Source organism: Stegodyphus dumicola, chromosome 1, assembly GCF_044657685.1.
Source record: "Stegodyphus dumicola isolate Sdum_Otavi_A_Nest chromosome 1, ASM4465768v1".
Taxonomy (NCBI): Eukaryota; Metazoa; Arthropoda; class Arachnida; order Araneae; family Eresidae; genus Stegodyphus; species Stegodyphus dumicola.
Genome location: NC_140768.1, coordinates 221,365,277 through 221,391,847, shown reverse-complemented (window position 1 = coordinate 221,391,847; position 26,571 = coordinate 221,365,277). Strand labels below are relative to the sequence as shown.

General features: G+C 34.1%; 1 protein-coding gene across 5 annotated transcripts in view; it reads left to right on the top strand.

Moving 5' to 3' along the window:
* Positions 1-26,571, top strand: part of LOC118194575 (uncharacterized) — a 121,434-nt gene that overhangs the window by 34,386 nt on the left and 60,477 nt on the right. For all 5 annotated transcript variants that reach the window (XM_085825913.1, XM_085825905.1, XM_085825898.1 and 2 more), the window contains exons 6-8: positions 16,118-16,247; positions 20,531-20,634; positions 23,631-23,762. In XM_085825913.1, the coding sequence (XP_085682039.1) occupies positions 16,118-16,247; positions 20,531-20,634; positions 23,631-23,762 (366 nt within the window). The remainder of the gene's footprint in view (positions 1-16,117; positions 16,248-20,530; positions 20,635-23,630; positions 23,763-26,571) is intronic.

Genomic DNA, 26,571 nt, shown 5'->3' with positions numbered 1-26,571 from the left:
TATTGTTTAAGCAAAATACTATTACAAAATGTACAGAAGCGGTAAGATGGCTTCCCTACAAAGCAGTTCTAGGGTTGCCATAAAATGGCAAGGGAAGGCATGGTTGCCACATTTGGCAAGAAATTGTCCATTTGGCGACAAAATTGGCGATATAACATGGACGGTTGGAGAACTTTCTGGAACGAATTCTTACTGGTTTAGCCCAAAATGTTCTTTAACACAAGCCGAAAAGCTATATAAACCCTGCTGGTCCGCAGTCAGTGTGTGTGCCTTGGCTAGCGAGCTGATGGTCAGTCATAGAGAGAGAGTGCCTCATCTAGAGTGTGAGTTAGTCAGTCCATGCGGAGTTCATCGAGTTGACAGCCGGGCAGCTAATGCCGAGTGGATCGTTGAGTGCATCAAAACAGTCTCTTAGTGTATCACGGCTAGTGTATCGTCGAGACTGTGTTGAGCTCCAGGAACGACTGAACCAAGAGTCGGGAGCTGTGCTCTGTGTGTCGTCGAGTGCAACGTGAGTTGTAGCGTAGAGAGTTTTGAGAGTACGTGGAGTTCTGAGAACGACCAAGCAGTGTCGGGAGCCGTACTCTAGTGCTTTGCCGTGAAGCTGTCTCCACCATAATAGCCTGATAACCTGGAGGCTGTGTCGCTGATCGTGTCAGTGTGCTTATAAGTAGTTCATTGACGACTGTAAAAACGTGTTTTGGAGCTGTCCTGACAATACTGGCCAATAAAGTGTGTTTCGATACTTCATCAAGTAGTAAGGCATTATTCACTCCAAATCCTCACTAACCCTGTACAAATGTGAAGGGAGAAAATAATGCAACAATACATATATGATGAATACTTCTTTTAAGAAATTTTCCATCCAGCAGTTATAAATTGACAACTCTGAGTGCTGATATCCTTGCATCCTTACCTGGAAATATCTCAGCGACCCACCATTGAGTTGGCGGAAGATTCGCATCCTTTAAAATTACAATGGTTCCAACATTAACATTATTTTTATCAAATTTCCACTTTGATCTTTAATTTAAATCTCTACATATAATAAAAGGAAGAGTCAGTCTATGTGTGTTTTTCGTTGTGCTGCACGTAAGCTAATAGACCCAGGGCTACGAAATTTGGTAAGTAGGTGCATCTAGACAAGAGCCAGTGCACCTCGAAGTGATTTTCTTCAAAATTCAAATGAGTTTTTTTAAAAAAAATTTATGTTTTTTTGATGAAATCGCATCAAACCATAATTCTCTCCACTTTTGCCATTGTTGCTGATATCAGCACTCTTGCCACTCGGAAAAAAGAGGGTGAAAATTAGTGTTTTAAGAGTTTTTAATTAATATCTCTGATTTTAGCTTTTTTTTTTTTATTATTATTTTTTATTTTTAAAGGGAACATTGACCTTTTCCAGAACCGAGAAGAGAATTGTAGAAAGTCTGATGAAGATAGCTATAGTAATGACTGAGTTATTAGCGAACAAACACATAGACTTCCTTTATACTACTATTTGAATTCTTAAGATTTTGTAACGAGAAGTTGGTTAACTTATTTATTATGATAATTAATACTTATATTAAGGAATATTGTGTAATTCATTGTAACCTTTTTATATTATGTTTTCATTATATAAATTATTAATAATTAATATTTTATAATTAATATTTTAATTATAAAGTTTTGCATGTTTTTTTAGGAAACAAATTTCTTAACTTCCTTTATATCATTTGAACTAAGATTTTGCTACGGGAAGTTGGTTAATTTATTTATTAGGATAATTAATAGTTAAGGTATATTGCTTATTTCATTGTAATTTATATATAATACATCTGAAGAAATAAATGGTCCTAAGCAGATTGTAACATCAATGAACATTTTTAATGACAGAGATTAACTTAAACATAGTTGTGTACAGCAGAGAGAAAGCGAAGAAGTAAGAAAAGCATACACATACATACATATGTAATAAACAGTTACGTCATCACTGCGCATGCGTCAGGAGAAGCGTTCTTAAGCTAAACATCATATTATAATTTATGATACAACAACATCTTTATTTAATTACATTTTTATTATAATTATATATAATACATTTTTATTGAAATTTGTGTTTCTTTTCCTTTGTTTCTTTCTTTTTTGATAAAGTTGTTCTGCAGAGTAAAATTCTGGGCAGTTTTTAAATTTAATGTTACCTTTAGTCATTTTTGTGGTACATTCGAAAGCCAGACGGAGACTAGTTACTAATATAATCTTGTTGCCACAACTGCCAAAATTTATTTTGACATAATTAGTTATTTTTTGACATTTGGAAAGTTTGTTTTCGAGAATACCTGTTAAATTAGGCTCAGGTATAGATTTCCTTGTTGATCAAAAAGTGTCCAGAGGGACAAGTCTATAATCATTAGGATTGGAAAACATAGGAGAAAGGAGACGTGAATTCAAAAACCCTTCAGTTTGTATGACAGTTGTTAAAAACTCCTTTGTACTTATATTATTATTTCCCATAACATGTTTTAAATGGTATTTGAATGACTTTATGCTAGCCTCTCAAAGATGTACAGGGGCCAAGCCTCATCAATCTTCGTTGGTCTATAAAAATTAGGGTCAGTCAGCGTAACAAATATTTGTTGGAAAAAAATTTTCTTAACATTCAATTGTTTCGAAAGAGTAAGATCAGTAATATTATCTACAATTAAAAATTCAATATTTCTTTTAAAGTCCCATTTGAATTTTCTACTGATGTTACTAGCTTAGTTTTAACAGTTAGAATCGAATTATTCAGGCCAGGTACGTTGAAGGAGTGCCAGTTGGGTCGATTTCACCACTATAAGTATTGCTCCCCTTGAAATCAAACAAGGTAGGATCGTACTGAATATTATGCTCAGTGCAATACCTTTCTACATCATTTGGTGATCGTAGTCTTTGATTAGACCCCCTCTCAAAATAGTACACATCCGTATGAGTGCCGTCTGGCCTTGGAACAGGTTTACGAAGCCAAGTTACCTGTCTCAATGTAGATTGAGTGTCAGTGCTAGGTATAAAAGAGGGTACACTGGTATCAGTTCTTTCCTCTATTTCAGGAAAATAGCCAACTGGACAGTGGCGTAGCTAGGGTGGGGCAAGGGGGGACATCTGTTCCCGGGCGCAGCATTCAGGGGGCGCCAAATTGATGTTACGAACTTTTAGAATGAAATTTTTCCGTTCTTGGCACAGAGAAAGGGGTGCAAAATCTTCAGTTGTCTCCGGGCGCTGAAAACCCTAGCGACGCCTTTGCAACTGGAGTATCAGTAGATTGGAACTCGACCCTCTCTTCAGATTCCAAATCAGGAAGGGTGCCCAGTGCAGCTCCACTGCCACTTCTCTGCATTCCAGTTGACTCTTTAAAAGTAGCATTTAGGGTTTCTACTACCTTTTGTTCATTTTCCAACCAAATCTTGTACCCTTTTGTTCGTACACTGTATCCAATCAATCGGCCCTTTGTTGCCTTTGGATCAAGCTTAGAATTTCTTTTAGCCTTTGGAATTCCCACGTAGGCAATCGTTCCAAATGCCTTAAGGTGACGCACTGATGGTTTCTGCTTAGTATACAATTCGAATGGGGTTCTATCTTGGCCTTTATGACAAATTCTATTAAATGAATATGCAAAATACATCACTGCATCTGACCAAAATTCAGGACTCATTCCACTATCATGTAAAATTGCACATACATTGTTGAGAGCTGTCTGATTGAATCTCTCACAAACTCCATTCTGTTCCAGAGTATATATATCTGTAAATTCGTGCTTTACACCATTTTTATTACAATACGACCTGAATTGTTCATTGTCATATTCTCGTCCATTGTCAGTTCTAAAATATTTCAACTTAAGGTTCAGAGATCTTTCAGCATGTGCTATGTGCCTTTCAAATACTTCAAACATCTGACTTTTCTCTACAATGGGGTACACTACTTCATAACGAGAATATTCGTCAATAAAGGAAACGAAATAACGTTCACTATTCCTACCTGGAATGTTAATAGGTCCCCATACATCAGAAAAAACCCTTTCAAGCGGCCTTTTCACTCGAATACCTTCTAAAGGTCTATAGGAGATTAGCCTTTGCTTATTGATTTGGCAATGTTCACAAAACAAATTAGGTGAGTTCTTTAACACAGGAAGACCTCGAACTGAATGTCTCTTACTAGTCCTGACAATAGCACCATATGACCAAACCGACCATGCCATAATTCACTATTGTTATGCTGAACTATGGATGCCTCAAATTTCACAGATTTGCCCCCCTTTTTCACTATTTTCGGGAATACATGATAGTTACTTCCTATCAACTTAGCCTTGAACATAGTTTCATTTTCATCATTAGTAATTTTAATTTGCCCATTTTTACCATAAAATCTCGTTCCATTGATATCCACCTTAGGTTCAGATATTAAATTTCGTCTCAGTTCAGGTGAGTATAAAACATCTTTAAACAAAATAATTCTATCCCCAAATTTCATTTTAACAGTACCTTTCCCATCAATTGGAAAAGTTGCCCCATCAACAGCTACTAGCATATTCTCGTTCCTCACAGGAGAAAAAGTATCGTACAATTCACGATTTTTACAAAAATGATGAGATGCAGCAGTATAAAAAATATAACTACAATCATTTTCCTCCAAATTGTTAACATTAGCTTGAGCTATAAAATGGGACTGAGCATGGGAATTATTTTTACCTTTACACAACTTGGGTTTATTCTTACACTTAGGGGAAGTTTTATTACTACTAGATACAGCTGAGGAAACAGAAGAAGCAGGCGAGAGTGATCTGAAAAAATTACCTTTCATTCTACAGTATTTTTGAATATGTCCTGGACGGCCACATTTATAACATTTGAGCCCTTTGATCTGCTTAAATTTAGGTTCAAAGTGAGTACTTTGAACTTCTATAGTCTTATTGGAATTTTCCCTATTTATCTCCCTTAAATTAAGATGCATTTCCTCTGCTAGTATTTCCAGCTCAACATTTTTAAATATGAACTTTTCATCTGGCCACCTCAAAACATTCTGAACTACCTGATCATATTTTTCTGGAAGGAACCTAAGAAACTGAAAACATATGTATACATCTCTTACAGCCTGATTAATATCAGCCAATTGTTCAGTTACCCGTTTTAATCTAGAAGAAAAGAAACTAATACTTTCATTTGGCTTAATTTTACAATTTAAGAACTCTGAAAACAGGGACATATGTCTAGATCGATAATCTGGCTGGAAATATTTGGCAAGTGTATTCCATGCAACTACCGGATCATCAATTTCACATATTAAGTTTCTATATTCAGGGCTTACATTCATATAAATCAAAGATAATGCCAAACGACTTCTGTTTTGATAGTCGGCAACAATTTCTTTCGTAATACCCTTAACATCATTTAAATCAGGACATTTTTCAATACCTTTAACCAAAAGCCATGCATTTTTCTCATTTAAGACAAACTTCATATCTTTAGACCTTGTAAAATAATTATATGCATCAAGTTTAGCAATATTATGCATAACATTAACAGTAGCCATATTTGAATTTCAACAAAAACCACCCTCCAGTCTCTTAAGTCCTAAATTAATTTTAAACTTCAAAAGTCTGCACTAAAGATAACTCAGGGGCTGGGTCCATAACCAAAATGATGCCAAAGCAAAGTTTAAAGTTGTAAAATTAAACATTTAGCAGCAGTAGCAATAGAAGCTCCCTAAGGTTATGTGCTGTGCAGACATTGAAGGAAAAAAAAAAAAAAAGAAAAAAGGGTTTTAAACTTAACCAATTTATTAACAATATATATAAATAAAAACATAATGAATAAATTTAAACAATATCAGAAACTTAAGCATAACAATCATTATCAAAAATTTCACTTAGTTGATAATCCATTAACCCCATGGATTACACTATTAAATAGTATTTTACCTGATCCAAATACTGGCATTCAATATGCGAAAAACATATCACTAAACAGAGATTACGCGGTTATAATGAAATTCGCTACACTGTTAATAAGTCCATGCTTCATGGTCAAGAAGGCACCTGAAAAATTAAAATTAAATCCTTGAAAGCACATGAAACCGGCAAAACGCCGCTCACTGTAGTTAAACACGGGGAATCACAGCTTAGAAAAACATCGCCGCTAACTTGTGTTAAATGCCGCCTTCATGAAGAACATGGATGCCGCCCGCGGCAGTCGCTCACATCATAGCCTCTTTTGAGAATCCAGGAAAAGTCTTGTAGACTGGAACCACGGCACTTATAACCGGACTGCACGCATCTCAATATCATCTTCCAATGGGGGCTGGAAGCTGCACACCAAGGAGCAAAGAAACAGGAACTAGAAGGAATGAGCTTGGATCTTGGATCATATCTTTACTGCTGGCTTTAGCTACTAGGAGATCTTACCAGTATATTATCATTTTATCATAGGCCATAAAGTTAAAAATTTAAGAGGTGTATTTAAAAATACACCGTGCCCGAAGGCGAGATCAATAAATGAGAGAACTCATAAAATAAGTTTTGCTAAATTGCATATCATGGCATAGCATGGGTGATTATATACGTAAATGGTGGCGAGAAGCGAAATGAAAGTCTAAGCTTCTGGGTGAGTCAAGAAGAGCAGAAACACGTGATCAGCGTCCAGCATTTAGATTGGTCAAGGAGTCAGAGTTCGAAAAATGAAATTTTTTGTAGTTTTTGGAAATAAATAAAGTTCGAACATAAATAAAGTCTTATGTCTTTTGAAACACTTGAAAATCTTCTAAACTTGCGATATAATCATTAAATGAATAGGAAATTGTAAAAGGCGAAAATGAGGTCATGTAGCTCACTAGGGCTAATGAGTGAGAGTAAACACTTGGTTTTACCACAAACTTTGATTTTAAAACACACGATACGAAATAGTAAAAATAAAAAGTAAAAGTAAAAATCTTGGTTAAATAAGTAGTAAAACGAAGAATTCATCGATGAAAAATAAAGTCCTAACTTTGCAAAGTTCATCTTTCTTGAATAGTAACTGCAGAGGAATAGTAATTTTTTTTTTTTTTAACATTATATACACTACCACCACTTAGAATTGTGGTGGATTGTTCGAAGTCTTTTCACTACGTGCTCAATAGTAGGGTCATAGTCTGTAAGCGATTTAATAGCTTCATAGGGAGAATTTCTCATATCTTCAAAGAAGTTGTGTGCAGAAATTAGGATTTGGTTGTGAATTGGGTTGATATCCAGGTCTTTGTGAATTTGAGAATTTCGCATGAACCAGGGTGCGTTCACTATGCTACGTAAGATTTTGTTTTGAAGAACATTTAATTTTTGTCTGTCTATTTTTCGGGCAGTAGCCCAGGCTGGAACTGCATAGAGGATTATTGGGCGAATAAGTGAGATGTAGATATTTTTCTTGGTACGGAGGTTTAACTTAGAGTTTCTTCCAATTAATGAGTAGAGAGCAATGAAAGCAGCGTTAGCCTTATTTGTAACATATTGAATATGATCTTTGAAATTTAGGGTTTTGTCAATATAGACACCTAAGTATTTATAGGAGTTGGCAAGAGGAATATCTTGGTTCTTGAGTCGGATATTTATATTCACTGGGATATTTTTTCTGTATCTGCGGAAGAGAACTACGAAGCATTTATCAGTATTTAGTTTGATTTTCCAGTCTTGACAAAATTTGTTAATAATGTTGACTTGGAGCTGAAGTTTCTCTAAAGCATTATTTGGACTTCGTGAACTGGTGAGGATGACTGTGTCTTCGGCATATTTTAGTATATTAGAATGAAAAGGTAGAGGCATATCATTTATGAATATTGTAAAAAGGTTCGGTCCTAAAACACTGCCTTGAGCTACTCCATTGTAAATCACATTTTTTGAAGAGATTGCTTCACCACAGTGCACTTGAAAAGTACGATGTTTAAAATACGAATGCATAGGCTTGATAAAGCTGTTTGGTAAAAGGAAGTTAGATAACTTATGAAGTAAGCCAGCATGCCACACTCGATTGTAAGCTTTTTCGAAATCGAGGAAGCATGCCGCTACTCCGTTCTTTTTGTAAATTCTTGGGCAATAAATTCAACTAAATTTAATATTTGATGTGTGGTACTGTGGCCTTTGCGGAATCCAAATTGATGCTTGTCTATTAGATTAAGGCATTCTAGATGATTGGTGAGCCGAGCACTAAGTACTCGTTCGAAAACTTTTCCAAGCGCTGACTGATGGGTCTGTAATTTTTTGCTAGCTTTGGATCTTTTCCTGGTTTCGGGATGGTAACAATGATCAAGTGTTTCCACTGCGATGGAAAGTAGCTGAGTCTAATACAAGCATTAAAAATATTTGTAATTAAGACTATGCATCTTCTAGGTAAAGCTTGCAACGCTTCATTAGAAATCATGTCATATCCTTTAGCTTTGCGCTTCTTTAATTTTTTAATAATTTGCTGAACTTCGTTTGGAGATGCAGGCGTAAAAAAATTAATGCTGGGACTGTTGAGGATGCTATTGACAGAGTAATTAATATCTTTTTCGTGATCAGAATTATTATTTTTATGTTGTTTAAAATTGTTTTCTAATTCTTTTGCATGAATTTCAGCAATGGAGTCTTCGGAGTGGGGAAATTTGCCCATGTGATACAGGGGGTGAATTTGATTGGGTAAAAGATTCCTGAGTGATTTAGCTACTTTTCAAACAGAGTTTGGGTAAAGATCCATGTTTTCTAGGAAATTATCCCACGAATTTGATCGATGGGTGGCGATGTCTTCTTTTATTTTTCTGTTTAAATAATTAATATAACGTTTTTCAGTAGGATTGCGAGTAATATGCCATCTTTTTCTATTTCTTTCTTGTATAAGGGATTTAATTTTTTCTGAGATTCCATAGGGATTTTTATTCTTGACTGTATAGGTAGCATTATTGATAGCGTTTTGAATTTTGGAGTTTAATCTGGTGATTTTTAGCTCAATATCGCAGTTATAACGAAGTGTGGCTCTGCTGTTTACAGAATTTAGCTGTTCGGTAACAATATACCAATTAACTTTTGTATGAGCTTTAGGGAGAGGGGGATAAAATCCATAGAAGTTGAGTACTATAGGGAGATGGTCAGATGCAAGTTCTGGGAGAACATCAAGATTAGGAATATTAGGAAGGTTTTTCATCAAAACTATATCTAAAATATCTTTTAGTCCATTGTGCGTTGGGTGATTGGGAGCAATGAGATTGATGTTACTATTGTGGATGAAGTTGCTTAAATTTTCTCCATTTCTGTTTGTGACTCTACAGTTCCAAGAGGAATGTTTAGCATTTAAATCATCTGCTATTAAGGTGGGGTAGTTATTTTCAGTAAGTAGTTTCAGATTATTGAGATCAAGAGTGCTTGAGGGGGGGGGATTGTAGACGGAGATAAAAAGAAAAGGTTCTCTAAAACCACTATGGATAAGTACTGCAGCATTTTCTATAGTACAATCAGGGTTTAAATCATATTTGGCTGTTTTGATATGGTTTTTAATGAGAATTGCATTTCCTCCACCTCTATTATGTCTTCTGTCTTTTCTGTAGATGCGGTAGCCTTGTATTTTAAATTTGTTACAAGAGCGGAGATGGGTTTCATTTACTAGCATAACATCAATGTTATGTCTAGTAAGAAAAATTGAAATTTCCACTTGTTGGTATCTGATGCCATTTGCATTATAGTAACAAATCTTTAAGAAGCTATTTGTAGCTGAGATAAAATTTATTTGACTATGAGTTTGATTAAAATTCATAGTTTAGATTTGAGAAATATTCGAAGGCCTCTAGTTTGTCAAATATTGTTTTTGTAAATTTCTGGAAGAATTCTTTAACTTGAGTGAATTGGATTTTTATCCAGTTAAAAAAGCCAAGTGTGTTTGAGTTTGTGTCTTCTGTTTTGTTAGTGTTTTCATTTTCCTTGGAAGTATTCCAGGCATTTTTTGGTTTGTTCTCAGGGAGTGAAGGAAAATCCTTTTTGTTAAATTTAAATTGTTCTTTTTTCTTTTCTTCTTTTAAAGCTTTAAATTCTTCGATTTGCTTCTGAACATTATAAGGATGTTTACTGCAACCCTTGAAGGAAGAAATGTGATTTTGCCCACAGAGGGCACAGACAGGGAGTTTGTTGTCATTTTTTGTTTGTTTACAACTGAATGTTTCATGAGATTCTGCACATTTTAAACAGCGAAGTTTATAGTGACATTTGTGCCATGTGTGCCGTACCTTTGGCACTTATGGCACTACACGGGTCCAGGGCGAGCTTTAAAAGGCTCGATAAAGACATCCAGACCTCTGAGTTTCTTTAGATCATATATTCTTTTACCTTCTTTATTTCTAGTACATTCTGCTATAAAAATATTAAGATGAACTTTCTTTCCTTCAATAGTGTAAATTACTTGTCGAATTTTTTTAATTGGGATACCTTCTTGGGCAATTTCGTTTTTGATTAGTTCCATATTAGCTGTTTTTGGAAGTTTTTTAATTATTGTCTTGATAGGCTTTTCACTGTTGAGTTTAAAAGTATGAAGAGAAATATGTAGTTTAGTTAGGTATTCAGTAACTGTGCGGTAGTGGTCTGAGTCATAAACTCTTATGGTCAGTGTACCTCCACTTAAGTTTCCACGATATTTTTTGATATTTAATTGCTCTTCAAAATCTTCTTTCATCTTATCCCAATCCCCCGTGAAGTCTGCTAAGACTATAGGGGGATTGTGTCCTGCTTTTTTGTTGGGTGTAATAAATTCACCTTCCTCTGCTTCCATATTGTCTTCAGGGTTTAGTTCCTCGAATTTATTTTTTTGAGCTGGTTCTTCAATTTCGGAATTTGATAGAATTCTTTTATGAGTTTTTCTAGGGGTTATGTATCCTTCTTTATCTATTGTGGTTTTCTTTTTGATTCTAGATTTTTGACAAGCAGTAATATCAGATTGATTTGTTTCCTCTGTTGGATTATTTAGGGTTTCTTTTTGTTCCATTTCATTAATGTATAATTCTAAGATTTGTATATCCTTTTCCTTAGCATTGATTTGGGCTAAGTGAACTTCAGTCGCATTGTTTGGATTAAATGAATTTTGATAAGCATGAAACTCAGAAAGCATAAGTTGCTTACGTTTTCTAAGTTATCGCAGGTAACTTCCAGATTTCTGTGATCACACACAGATTTGATACGGTTTTAGATTGCCTCCTTGTCCATGATATGCATGAATCCTAACTTTTAAACTAATGGTGAAAAGAATAAAGAAAACATACTCATCGTGAACATCAAGAAGAGACGACAGCAACTCAGGATCAGCTTCAGTGGTGAGAGCAATGTCGTTTTCCCTAAGGAGGAGAGATGATGCAGAAAAAAGGGTTACAATTGGTCATATTTTCCAACAGTTTGTGTTCTTAGAAATTCGTTACGCTTCTAAGTTCCTTGCATGATTTGTTAGAAATTCAGTCATGTCATTCAATTTGGGAACATTCATTTTCTTACCAAATTCATGTTCAAACCATATTTTTTAGTTTTTGCAACAAGACATGCACAAACATTGCATCAGCGAACCCATCAATCTCATGTTCTAAAATTTCTAACTAATATACATCTAAAAGTAATGTCAACTAAATTTAGCAAAGCACTAGCAGATTCACTGTGAATAGATGAAATTTACATAAATCGCTTAATGTGATCAAAATTCTGTTCTCTATGATTTGAAAATCTTTCTTCCAGCAGTGACTAAACAACTACATAATTTTGATCTGAAATTGCAATGCCTTTAATGGCTGATAATAAATATTGGAGCTTTTGCCCTTCTGACAAATTATGATCGTTATGCATAGCAGCTTTAAATAAATCATTAAAAGCTATCCATTCATAAACATTGCCATTAAATGTAGGTAAACTCAATATTAGAAGCTTTACAACTACGCCCATTTTAGAAAAGTTATCAACACTTATTTTACCCTGTTCATTCTCAGTACTTTTAGCAGAATTTTTCACATTTAATTTATGAGAACGTTTTTAATCTGACTTTTCCAGATGAATCTCAATGTCTTCTGAATCTGATTTTGCTTCCCTAATATCCACTTTTACAGGTAATTTAAAGTAATACTTTTGTAATTCAGCTATACATCCTTTCACGGTGCACACAGTTTCTAATTTAACTTCTAATTTGGTTGTAATATCTTCACTTATTGGTTCAGCCACAGATTTTATAAAAGTTTCTAAATGATGTTTTACCCATTAGTGTGGCTTTTTCATGCTTTAAAGCAGTGGTTCTTAACCGGGGGTAATGTATTTTTGGGGGTGCAGGAGAAGCTCCTACCTAATCATAAAAATTATTAAATATCATTTATTAAATTTCTTATAATAAAATATTTGAAATTTGCAATAGTGTCCCCAATATTGAAGCTCATAAAAATTGGTAGCTGTATAGCTGAATTACCTAGCTCGCTTATCGGCAAAAGACTCAGGAAAGAGCCGGTGCCGATGGGCATATACACTATGCTACGAAAAGGCATGAAACGCTGCAAACGAAAGCAAACAGGCAGCTAGGTGACGGAGAAAAGAAAAAAAAACTTTGTGGGAATACAAGCGGAGAACGTTATCCCAGCTTGCACATGCGCTGAGTTCAATATGTGCTACTCCAGTGGAAACTACGGATTCACAGATTTGTATCTGCATCTACTGCGCCTGTGTTAGGTTGAGTCAAGTTGAGTCAACTATTGTGTCTGCGGCATGTGTATTGTGTATTCTGACTTGTCCAGAAACCTCTTGAGACTAATACATTCTTAATTGGCCGTTCAAGCCGAATAGGATTCAGTGATATTACAAACGTAAGAAAATTATATATATTATATTACATTATTTCTAAATAATTAAATCGATTATAGTGAACCCCACTATGTCAAAAAAAAAAAAAAAAAAGACAATGGAACGATAAGTATGCTGGTTATGGATTTACCTACACAACCGAAAAAGATGGCATGCAACGACCGCAATGAATCTTGTGTTCCAATATATTTTCAAACAGCAATCTCAAACCATCAAAGTTATTAGAGCATTTCAACAATCTGCATGGTGGCGAAAAAGCACATAGCATCGACAGCTTGAAGTCAAAGAAGGCTCTGTTTGATATCAGTGGAACTATCCTAAAATTGTGCGGACCAGCAATTCAAAAACCTTTATTAGAAGCGTCAAATCAAAAGGCATATTTATGTGCAAAAAAAAAAAAAAAAAAAAAAAAAAAAAAAAAAAAAAAACCTCACACGATCGCTGAAGAGTTGATTAAACCTTCTGCTTTAATTATTGCTAAAACAGTTTTAGATTCAGAAGCACATAAAAAAATCCATCAGATTCCGTTATCGAATGATATTATACAATCACAAATACAAAATCTCAGTGAAGATATTTTAATGCAAATAATTGAAGACATAAAAATCAGTCCACTAAAAATAAGCATGCAACTGTATGAGTCATCTGATGTTGATAATTGTAGTCAACTTTTGGTATTTGTCAGGTATGTGAAGGAAAAAGAGGTGATAGAAGAATTTCTATTTTGTGAGCCACTGGAGGTGAATATGAGAGGAATTGATGTTTTCAATCGCATCAAAGATTTTTTTACTAAATATCAATTACCAATGAATGTGATTGGTTCAATATGCACTGATGGAGCCCAAGCAATGTTTGGCAAAAATTCAGGATTTTTTTCACGCATGCACATGAAAAGAGAATTACCGGAAGTTATAATAACGCATTGCATGTTGCATCGTCATGCACTTGTGCCGAAAGTATTGCCAGAAAGTTTACCCTTTGCTACCACCTACTTGTGCAAAATGGGATTTTCATCGCTTTTGCATATAAAAACTAAAGCGTGAAATCTCATAAATGCAAGTGATGACTTACGCGCATGTCTTTCAAAAACCAGTATAATAATGAACAAACAACAACAGACTAATCATTAATAAAAATAATATTGTTTTGTATTTATATAAAATGTGCAATGTTTTTCAATAAACAGTAAGTTTCGCAAAAAATTTATTTTTCTAGACTAAAAAAATTAAAACACATTTTTCAGTGGGGTGCGGAGATATATTTTCAGATTCAATGGGGTGTGACTCGCTAGAAAGGTTAAGAATCACTTAACGGATAAATTTTTCTTCCATTGTTCTGAACACCATTAATGCAACATAAATGTTTTGGAAGAAAAGTACAGTTTTGATTTTAACACGTTCACTGTTTGCTGATTCGCTTTTAATTTTCGGCAGGGCGAGCCATAAAGATTCAACATAACTCACTGAATAAATCTCAAAACACATTATAAAGTTAGGACTGTATCTTTCATTTCACAACTGTAGCAATTTTTCAACACTCATGCCACAATGGGGGGGATTACAATCACTTGCCAGGCTGGAACATATACTGGGTTTTGTCCCTTTTTTTCACAGCAGTGTCCTCTCATGTATTTTCTACTTTTTGCAGTTCATAAATCAGGGAGATGTGACTGAACAACTTGATTCCAAACAGATATTTTAGGACTACGAAGGTAAGATGTTATGATTCAATCCACATCATTTACACATTTTTGGTCATCCCATACTTTTCTCTTTACAAACACATCTGGTTGTTTCACATTGCCTATTCCATAGTGGATGTTTTTGCCTCATGGAGGATCACAATTAAATTTCAAACAAAATTCTGCAAGTGAGAAAACAACAAAGCAGTACTCACACATGCTTTTACCTAAAACTATTTGAGTTACTCTTTAATTGTGACCTTGAATCACATTCTACAACACTTACAATTGATACTGTTAAAATTTATAACTGAGATATTCTTTTATGGGTATAATGTATATCAACAAACTAGAATTTTGTGCAGCAATTTAATACAAGCATTTTGAATTTATAAAAAATGAAGATCTTGGAAAGATATGAAGCTATTATTTAATATGAAGTTTATATCATATGAAGTTTTTTTTTCAGTGTTGTTTACTTCCATGTAGAAAATAAAGGGAATATCATAATTGCGAAAAATTTCGAGTACCATATTTCAATGAAAGTGTCCATTTTGACAGCTCTCAAATCCATTTTAACAAAGATTTTGTACAACGTCTGTATGTACGGACAGAATAAAGGACTCCATTTTTCAAAATGGATTGTAAAATATATTTTAAATGGCATTAAGTCAAATGAGGTTGTCATTTGTTTACATTCGAAACTCTTATAAAATAATGAATTAAGTCGGTACACCAACCTTGTATTTTTACCCAGTGTGACCAAAAATTAACTTTCAATTTTGTGGACCAAAAACTTTTGTCTTCCTACCTGCTAGCTGCATTGTTTATTTTTGCATAGAAACTAATTTTAATTGTAAAAAAATATATATATATATATAAATTGACTGCATTTAATATTTTAGGCTTTTCTATATTTTGCAGTTTTTAATGAAGATTGAGTTATTATGAATTTTTGCCTTGCCGCAAAGTGAGAACTGAATTGATTGAATTAGAGATGTATCTCTAATGAAATCCATTTAAAGAAATGAGTTTAAATGAAGTGTAGCAAAAAATGTATATAATTTAATAGGCTGCAAAGGGAAGTCTTGGTGTCCAGCTCAGATATTTTTTCCCTGTTATTGAGGGGCAATTTCTGATTATCTTCATCTTCACACAAAGTTGCCATTTCATTGACGATTTTGCTTGTGTCGCTAAATTTTTAGCTCATAGGTACTGTTCTGTTTGTAAATAATACCATAAAAAGGCATTTTATAATAAAAAAATTTTTTGATAAAAAATAGTCTTTAATCCCAATATTTACATTTTTTTATAACCAGTAAATATTATTCAGTGAAATGACATTTAAATGTAAAGCATATATATATCATATATCCACATGCACTCAAACATGTGTAGTATGCGCAGATATAAGTTGGTTGTCCTCTCATGTATACTCAAATATATGCCAAAAATATAAGTTTTACAACATGTTGAAATGAAGGTAGGAATAATCAGAAAGCACGTACTGAATTTAAAATTTTTGATTTTTCAAGCATAGGCTAAGCAATTTTGTGCAGTGAATTAATTTAAATTTTTGATTTTTACTTATTGTTTATTTTGCTCCATAGATTCTCAGAAATCTCACTTTCGTGAATTTGAGTTACAATCAACTTGAACATTTGCCAGTTTTTAATACAGCTACTTGCCGCTGCTTAACAAAATTATATGTACGAAATAACAATCTTGAAGATCTTGAAGGTAATTCAAATCTTTTCATTTTTAATATTTTTTTAAATGCTTCATTTTTTTATTTAATTGCTGAATCATTTATGTAATGCATGGTTTTTCATTATTTTTCTATAATAATTAACTTAATTGATTGTTTATGTTACATGTGGTTCGTATAACCTTTCTAATGTAATTGTAAAGCCTTATGTATTGTTGATATAGTTTATTGTTTATCAGTAATTAAAGAGCTTATTCATTAATAAGTTTTGCCAAATTTGTGTATTTATATTCATAATAATTTTTATTAGAAATAAATCTGAAGCAGTATGCAATTTTAATAATTTGATTTATGAATACTGAACATGTTAATATGAGTAAACAGTTATAAATGTAGTTAATTGGTCATTCAGATACTAGATTACTTTTTTTAGTTAGTTGGATTTTTTATATTGACTAACATCTAATTCGTTTAATTGCAGTATAGTCTGTTTGTTAAGTCATTTTGAGATGCTGATTCTAGTTACCAAAATCACATTTTTCTTGCATGGGGAACACAATTTTTTTTTAGAGAAAAAGGGTTATGCTTTCATCTAATTTTTTTATAGTTCACCCTCTGTAGACACTTATCAAACCGCATAAAATCTGTCAAATGAAAATAACAAAACGAAGGTGAAGTATACATTCTCTCTAGGAAGTAAGTGTGTAAGTTCTGTGTGGTTCTTATTGCAGTCCCCTCACATCACTCTCTATAGAGAAAGAATTTGCTTCAGATATTGCAATAATAGATTATTACATTGTCGCTTCAAGAAGGACTTGCTAGTTGTGACTGTTATGATTATTTACTGTTTCAGCAATGGGCACATGAGTGGTAGGAGTTCAGTCAATAAACAGTTTCATTACTTTATTTCTCAAAGAATAGCCCCAAAATTTGGTTTGGTTTATTTGATTATTGCAAAGCACTCGATTGCTCGCTGCCTAACGAAAAGATGCCTTTGTGGAAGACTTATGGAAAACTGGCTTAAATATAAGTTAAACCCTAGAATGAATTCTAGGGTATGAACCCTAGAATTTACAGCTTTAGTTCTTGCAAACAAATTTTAAGCAAAAGATGTGCTGAATTTATATTTATGAAAATGACTTAAAAATGCGTATATGGACATAGGATGAAAATCAGCTGAAAAAATATAAAAGGTGTTGAATATTAAAATAGTACGAGTATTTGCCAAGAACCATGATAGTTGTATATCAACTTTGAATAATATTAATGCATTAAAAGAGAATCTCCATGTTTTTGTATGAACAGCAGTTGAAGAAAAGAAGAAATTGTTTCAAAAGGCTAAATTAAAAAAAAAAGTTGAATGTTTGCTTCTTCAAAGTGAATCTTTGCGAGATCTTTGGCAGTGGCAAAGCTGAATATGTGTCCAAAAGAAAAAGCATTTGAAACAGCAAAAGAATTTGAAGACCAAGAAATTTTATAAATCAGTGATTAGTATTTGAAACAGGAAAAGAATTTGAAGAACAAGACATTTTAGAAAGCAATTGTTAGATTTAATGATTCAAAGAAGATATATTTTTCTTTAAATAGAAATTGTAAAGATGGTGGATATTGCTTCTGCAGAAGAGTAAAAAAGCTGTATTATGATAGGTGTTTTCCATAAGTATCAACTTTCAAATGTTTATAATCTAGATGTATTGAGGCTTTACCTCCATTTAAAAAAAAATATTATCATTCTACTTCAAAAATGCTAGTGGCAGAAAGAGCAAAGATTAAATAACTATATTATTAGATGTAAACATGACAGGTATTAATAAACTGAAGCCTTTTCTCATTGGCAAATATTTGGTGCCAAGTTTATTTAAGAAAGCTAATATGAAATGTCTACTTATTACATCCTGAACTAAATCTTAAAAGCATAGATGTTTTATGCATTTAGGCTGAGAGAAGTGAATGAATTAGATAATCAGTTTCAAAAGAAGCAAAAAGAAGTTTTGTTTGTTGATAAGTATGCCTATACAGATGATAAGAGATTAAAAGCAATTAAGCTGATACACAGTCCAGTCACATTAATGTGACCATCTATCAAAAGCCAGAATAACCACCTTTCGCAGAGCGGACTGCTGCGAGACGTGCAGGAAGAGAGTCACATAGGTCCCTGAAGGTGCTCTCTGGGATGTTGAGCCATGCTGACTCTAATGCCGTGGCCAGCTGCGCTAGATTACGCGGTTGAGGATCCATGGCGCGAACAACTCGATCTAGATGGTCCCACAGATGCTCGATTGGGTTTAAGTCAGGTGAGTTTGCTGGCCAGGGGAGGACGGTAAACTCATCCTGGTGCTCTTCGAACCACGCACGTACACTGGCAGCTGTATGGCACCTCGCATTGTCCTGCTGGAAGATGCCATCATCCTGAGGAAAAACAATGCGCATGTAGGGGTGAACATGGTCTGCAAGGACAGATGCGTACTTGTATTGATCCATTGTGCCTTCCACAATGATCCGTGAACCTAGAGAATGCCAGGAAAACATTCCCCAGACCATAATGCTCCCGCCTCCAGCTTGGACCGTTCCGGAAATGGTTGCAGGGTGGTTCCTTTCAGAGGTTTCACGCCTTATACGCCAACGTCCATCTGTCCGATGGAGCATAAAACGCGATTCATCTGAAAACGAAACCTGTCGCCACTCAGTGGACGTCCAACTGCTGTACTGGCGTGCAAATTCTAGCCTTCGCCGTCGATGAACAGCAGTCAGCATAGGTGCACGAACCAGGCGTCTGCTTCGGAGGCCCAGACGCAGAAATGTTCGCTGAATAGTACTTTGGGAGACACTTTTGGTAGCCCCTTGGTTCATTTTGGTGGTCAGTTGCTCAACGGTAGCCTGTCTATCTGCCCGAACGCATCTCCGCAACCGTTGTTCGCCTCTGTCATCTATGGCCCGTGGTGCACCACATTTGCCACGTCGCTGATTTTGGACAGTCCCATTTTGCCATGCACGGTACACTTTTACCACGGCGGCACGCGAACAGTTCACAAACTCAGCCGTTTCGGAAATGCTTCCACCCTTGGCCCGAAAGCCAATGATCATGCCCTTTTGGAAGTCGGATAAATCGCTTCGTTTCTGCATTACGCCAACGATTGAAATGTTTTCCGAAGCCCTCACACACCCTTTATATACGCTCAACTGCACTGTGCTGCCACCTGCCTTCTGTGATTATTTATTTAACTCTGACATGGAAAGTACGTGGTCGTCACATTAATGTGACTGGACTGTGTATTATACCCCTAAATGTCATATCAAGTCTGCATTTCTGGATAAAGGAAATCTTGAATTGCAAGTGTCTTTTTCAAAAGCTTCTAGTCAAAGACATCATTGACAAATGAAATTTCAAATTTCAGGTTTGGATGCCATTTATTAAATTTTCAAGAATTAAATGATGTCTTCCAAAAATGTGTTGAAAATTACTTCAAAACTGCTGGATGTTGTTGCTGTAGACATTGCATTGAAAGCCAATGATAAGATTGCTGTAGAAGATAATGGTCTACATGGCATAGCTTGTAGAGGAAGTGGCTTAAAAATGTGTATATGGACATAGGATATGTCTACAGAGGGTGGCTATGAACAGCAAGGAAGTTTCTCAAAAAGCATCTGTCAAAAAGGATATTTTTAAGAATTTGAAATCTTTTCAAAAAGTGTATTTCATCTATTGAAGTCAGTTTTATAGATAAGTTTTTCTTGATTCTGAGGGTGATTTCTCAGAGATTTGACTACATTAAAAAAATTCATTGAATCTCCACATGAGATAATTTTGCATCTGGGACTCTAATGAAGTTGAATCACAAAGTTGTCTTCCTTTTAATGCAGTTGTAGTTTTGAGATTTGATTCATATGATTCACATTTCTACAATGCTATTTATTTACATGTCCTCCCTTAATATATGTAAATTTAAGTGGATGAATCCATCTTGGTGATTTAAGTTCAGTTGTCATTAGTGTACTATGTTGAATTCACCAGTAGTAGTTTGGATAAGGCCTTTGAATTTGCATAGGGATATAATTAATAAATGTTAATAATTAATTTGTTATGGCATTAAATTGTGTCATAACAAATTAATCATGTATCTCCCTATTTAAAAGATAACCATTTAGAATAGTCCTTTATGCAAAAAATCTGTGTTTAAAATTCAGAGTCATATTTCTAATTTATTACTTTTTTGAAAAATTTTTGAAAAAATCAATATTCTCTTAATTTTAGAGTTTTGCAGTGCTTATTTAATGCTATATATAATTATTTATAGAAGTAATTTTGAATTTATAGGGCTAGAGTGTTTGTTTAATCTGGAAGAATTGGATGTGGGGTACAACTTACTGTCTGAATATCATGTTTTGAATCCTTTGATTAAGTTAGAATCTCTGAAAATGGTAAGTGAGTAGTGCTTATTTAAAAATGATTTGTAAATTTTCATTAAATTAGTGCCTTTAAAGCAATTAAAAGGCAATAGCTCCGAAAGATCGCAATATAATTCACAGTTTCTCAAATAACTCGATAACACTTTATAAAGTCAAGACTGTAGCTTTTTCACATTTCTAGAATTCTTTGAACCGTTACGCCACAGTGGCGGGAACTCACTCACTTCACCAAAGCGAGAACACACTCTGGGTTTTTCCCTTTTTGTGCAGCATTGCCCTCTGGAGGCGTTTTCTAAATTTTAAATTTCATATATCGGGGAGGTAAGACTGAACATCCTTCAACCCATTGAAATTGCAAATTTCAATATGAGAATATCACAACACATTTTGCAAAAATTGAATAACATATTACAATAATATTGTTTAACAACTTAAATGAAAATAGTTATAACATAATGAATACAACACAATTGCAACAATATGCCATATAGTTAGCTATTGGTTTGGCAAAATACATGTGCGATAGACTACTTCTTTTAAGAAATTTTCCATCTGGTAACCGTAAATTGACAACTCTTACCTTTACGTCCTTGCCTGGAAATATCTCAGCAGTTTTAGCAACCAACAATTTGATTGGTGGAAGATTTTCATTCTTTATGAGTACAGCAGTTCCAACATTAACATTATTTTTATCAAACTGCCACTTTGGTCTTTGATGTAAATTACTAAGATAATCTCGTCGCAACAACTGCCAAATTTTTTTAACATAATTATTTATTTTTAACACTTGGAAAGTCTGTTTTCAGGCATACCCATTAAATTAGGCTCAGGTATAGAGGTGATTTCTCTGCCGATCAAAAAGTGTCCAGGAGACAAAACTCTAAAATCATCAGGATCGGAAGACAGAGGAGAAAGTGGGCGTGAATTTAAAAACCCTTCGATTTGTATTACAATTGTTAAAAACTCCTCTACACTTAAATTAGTATTTCCCATGACATGTTTCAAATGGTATTTGAATGACTTCACGCCAGCCTCCCAAAGACCGCCAAAATTGGAAGCCTTGGGAGGATGAACTTCCAGTCAACACCTTCGAAAGATAAATATCTTAGAAGTTCATCAGGAGAATTCGCCATATTAAATAATATCTTTAACTATGGTTCCAGGCCTATAAATGTTTGTGTGTTATCCGTAAAAAGTTCTCTAGATTTGCGTCTTCGTGAAAAAAAGCTTTTAAGACAAAAAATAAAAGTTTGTATTGTTAGATCTGTTATGATTTCCAAATGAATTGCATGGGTTGCAAGGCAAACAAATACGGCAACATAAACTTTGTTAACACCAGAAAGACTGAAACTTAGTATATACCTATATTGCCCAAAAGCAGTCAAAATGACTGCATTGTGAAAGAATAACTAATATGTAAAAAAATTGGTTTAAAATTAATTTTCAATATTTTTATGTTATTTACAGTTATGTAACAAGTTATTAGTAAATATTAACAATAAAAAATTACTTAAAAAAATTATGCATTATTATTTGTACATTTTTTGCAAATGAAAGTGAAAATCTTTTTATGTGTACATCTTCTGCAAACATACTTTTCACATTTTTCACATGTATTATTTGTTTTGTTGTTGTGACAAAGTCGTATTTGACAAATTTTGCGTTTGTTAGAATGAGTTGCATTTGATGATGTTGCAGTTGATCTTCGTGGGTCTTCATGTTCTGATGACTTTTTCTGTCTTGCAGTTCTGTATTCAATGGAAAGCTGTTCTGCTAATTTAAACAATAACTCTTTTCGTTGTATTTGTATTCCTTTTGTTTCTTTGTAAAGGATCCAAGCGTTTATAGCAGCCAAACCTATCATATTGAAAAATATTTGGAGGGGCCATCTACGAGAACTAGCTTTTACTGTATATTTTCTGGCCATTTGATCCATCATATCAACTCCAAATTTTGTGCTGCTATAAAATTGAATAGATTCCGGTAACATTTTTTATTACTTTTTATCAATTTTCACAAATTTATACTTAGAACTTAGAACAGCTACTTTTTTTTTAAAATTTAGTTTGCTTTTATATATAATACAATTCTCTGATTTATATAGCAGAGTGAAAAAATTGTTATCCTTCATTTATTTGGCTGATTTGGGTAGTTCTCTTTTGTTTCCTCTAATAGTACTAACTAGAGTTTTTTTTTTTTTTTCCAATAACTTTGTCTCTGGTGACATGCTAGTGGAAAGTTGCCGGCCGTGATATTTCTTCCACAGCTTATATATGGCTTGACAAGTTTCAGAACAACGCATTCACTGAGATTCAAATAACAAGTACTACTTTAGCTTATTGAGAAACTGCAACTTATCAAGTATACACCCATATCGACAATTTATCATGTACTTGTATGTTATCATGTGACGGTAATTGGAAAAAATGAAAACTGTTATTTCAATACAGAGCCGAACTGGTCATATAAGAAATTTACTCAATTCAATAATAAGAGTCATTTGATTATTTAAAATTTTTTAAACAGTCAAAATGACTGCTGTGGGGCAATATAGGTATAACACTTATATATACCGGAAATAAAACAAGGGGGAGTAACTACAATTATTAATAAACACATTTATATGTTGTACAAAAAGTCACAAAATTCTAAGAAATTGTGTCACTATATACATAATTGTTTTTCTAATTGAAATTAAAAAGCAGTCGGAATGACTTCCGCAATCTAGTGTTAAATACACACTTACGTTGGTTTTTCTGTTTCACAAGAAAGGGTCCACAAAATTCGATTCTTGTATCATTAAGTACTAAGTTAATTTTTATTAGCAATAATAAATGGCAATAAAATTTCATTTTTATGAAAATTGACAGGTGATACAGATTGTTGTTTTTTCTTCAGTGCAAAATTATTTTTTGTGATTTCTTTAAATGCTAAAAGACAAAATTCTTAGAATTATGTATTTTCTTTATGATTAATTATTAATTTTATTCTTCTGTCTTAAAATTTAGCTAAATCTGGAAGGTAATCCTTTATATTTTCATTGGCGTCATCAAGCTTTGGTTACCAATTATATTCATCGCTCTGTATTACACAGAGGTTTGCGTCTTAATGGAAAATATTTTGCTGTGCCAGGAAGTGAGGTAATATCAGGTATCTGTAATGATGGTTGTTTTTACATGTATATTTTGCCCTAAACTATATCTGTACAATTTTAATATTCTATCTATATAGTAGATTATTTAGTATCTATTTAGATATCTATATAGAACTACACTGTTAGTTAAAAGCTAAAGATAATATTTTTGTCATGATCAAAATTCTCCTTTTTTTTTAAAAAAAATTTTATTCTAACTTTTAATGTTCCTTGCATTTTGAAATTTTAGTTGGACTTATGCAGATGTTCTGAGCTAAGTAAGGTTTCACATAAGTAATGGTTTTTGTGCATATTTTTATTGAATTGTATGTTATTATGTTTAGCTGTGTGTCACTTAAAAAGGAAAAGCTACTTCGTGGACTTTGGCTAGATATCAGATATGTATTAAGGCCAATGAATGATTATTCTTCTATGTATTTGATATGTAATTCAGAAAGAGAATTTATCTTTTGCCAGTGCATTGTATTTGTATTTCCCTCTGCATATTGTATTAGCAAGGAAAATTATAAAACTTGCACATTTCTTGCTTTTTCCCTAAAGAAATTCAGTTGACAAATTTTATTTATTATAAACACACTAATTCTATTTGTTAGTGACTTTTTATCTGGAATTTGATCTTTGAGTATGTGCATTTCCGTAGCTTGCGTAATAAAATTTTCATAATAATGAATTTCGCATAAATTAAAAAACAGATAATAAAATAAAATAAAATAAAATAAAATTATAAGTAAATAATTGTTACAGATGTAAATAATTGTGTATTATGCATAATGTAAATAATTGTATATTATGCATAAATCTACAAAAGTTTATAATTTAAGTATTATTTCACTTCAAACTGTAAATTAATAGCTTTTGTATAAGATATGCACCCATTGCTGTAAAAGGAGCCTACCAGCAGCCGAGAGGTAAAGTCGCTGAATACTGGTTGTTCAACCAGCATTCGAATCCTGGCAAACAGGCTGGCTGCACGGACGTTTTCATGGTTTTACTCATGTGTAACGTGTATACGAGCCAATTTCCCTTAAAAAGTCCTCCACAAAGGCATCCTTCCTCTTAGATAGCCCTTGTATGCTGTGCCAGAATTAAGTAAACCAAACTTACCTATCACCATAAATGTTTATGCACCATGAAATAAGTATAGGTTCATAACAGCAACCGGGTATGGAAGTACATGTGAGGCAGATATGCTAATGATTACAAATGCAGCATGATTGTTCTTTGCATAATGCCAACAGAAAGCATTGAATTTCAATCTCCGTGGTGCATAAGAAAGGTATTTTGACTATGTTAAATTTGTTAGGAATGCTTTACTAAGAGCTAAGAGGAGTATCACATCACCTGACATGTGCACACATTATTAAATGTATCATTACTTGTCATATGGACATAGACAGCACTTTTGATAAGGGTCCCTGTGTCTGTCTGTCACATAGCAATGCACATGGACTGAAGAACATTTAATATTATAACACCCATTGTGTGTGCTGTTAGCACACCCACTATCCTTTCTATCTAGAGTGGTGTGATGCTCAGTGGGATTAAACCACAACTAAGTGGAATGTGGGCATCTTCAGTAATGAGTCAAAATTCAGTTTGGACTGTGTACAGTTGAATGCCTCAACCCTGCTTTGTTTCACAATGGCACACTGCTCTCATAGCTGGTGTGATGGGCCATCCATATCATACCTAGTCACCTCTAATGTTAATCCATGATGCTATTAGAGCTCAACAGTTTGTTCGTTATATCTTTCAGCTACATGTGCTGCTACCCAAGGCAGGGCTTTCAAGAGGCGTTTTTCAGTGTGACAATTTGACCACACACAGCAAGGGTAAAAAAAGAAGTCCTTTTACTTTATTACCAGCTATCCTTTAGCTTCCTGAAGTCCAGAATTGGTCTGTTGATTTTTCCACTAAATCCTATGTGATATATCTGACTTCGAATCTAAAATTTCTGAAGAACACAAAAACCTTGTCTAAAACTTAAAGGTTTATTTAACTGGAACTTCAACACTGATGAAAACTTAACATCATAAACGAAAACTTAACATCTTGGGCGGAAAACATTCAAAGTGCTTTAAAGTAACAGCTATGCCGGCACGGCAAAGAACACTTTCTTTTAAAAGACAAAATCCATCTAGCCCTTTCGGCATATATCTCCATTCGCTGGATTCAGACTTCTGCTCCTACGTGTTTTGGACTTAAACGGCCAGACTGGAACTGGAATAGGACTGGATCAGGACCGGATCAGGACCGGAACAGGACTGGAACAAGACGGGATCCGCAACAAGACGGGAACCGGAACAGGGCGGGAACCGGAATCTCTCATCCCCTGGCTTCTGCCCCGGGCAGGTCTATTCTGGCTCGAACTAAAATGAACTGCGGTGCCACTAAGGAAAGCACCTCCTTTTATTGCCAGCGGTTGCCGTTACTACAGGCGATTATGCAAATATTTAACATCCTTCCACCTAAGGGAAAAAAAAAAAAAGTGAACTTTCACATCAAAAGTAAAACAATGCCAAAGAGCCTTAATTTGCCAGTCTGTCCGGCGGAGTTACAGTTCTACCAGATCGTGTTACAGGCCTGACAGATTTATCACCTATGTTGAGTTTAAGTTCAGACAACGAATCTTATTTTTCATTCTGCAGCTTCACAGGTACATCATTTTGCACTACCTCTAAAGGATACAGAGTTCGAACCGCTCTAAGCAAAATTCCATTTTGGGTCTTTACTCTTGCAAGCCGATTTATTCCATCAGGTCCTGGAAGTAGTTCTACGACACGACCAAGTTGCCA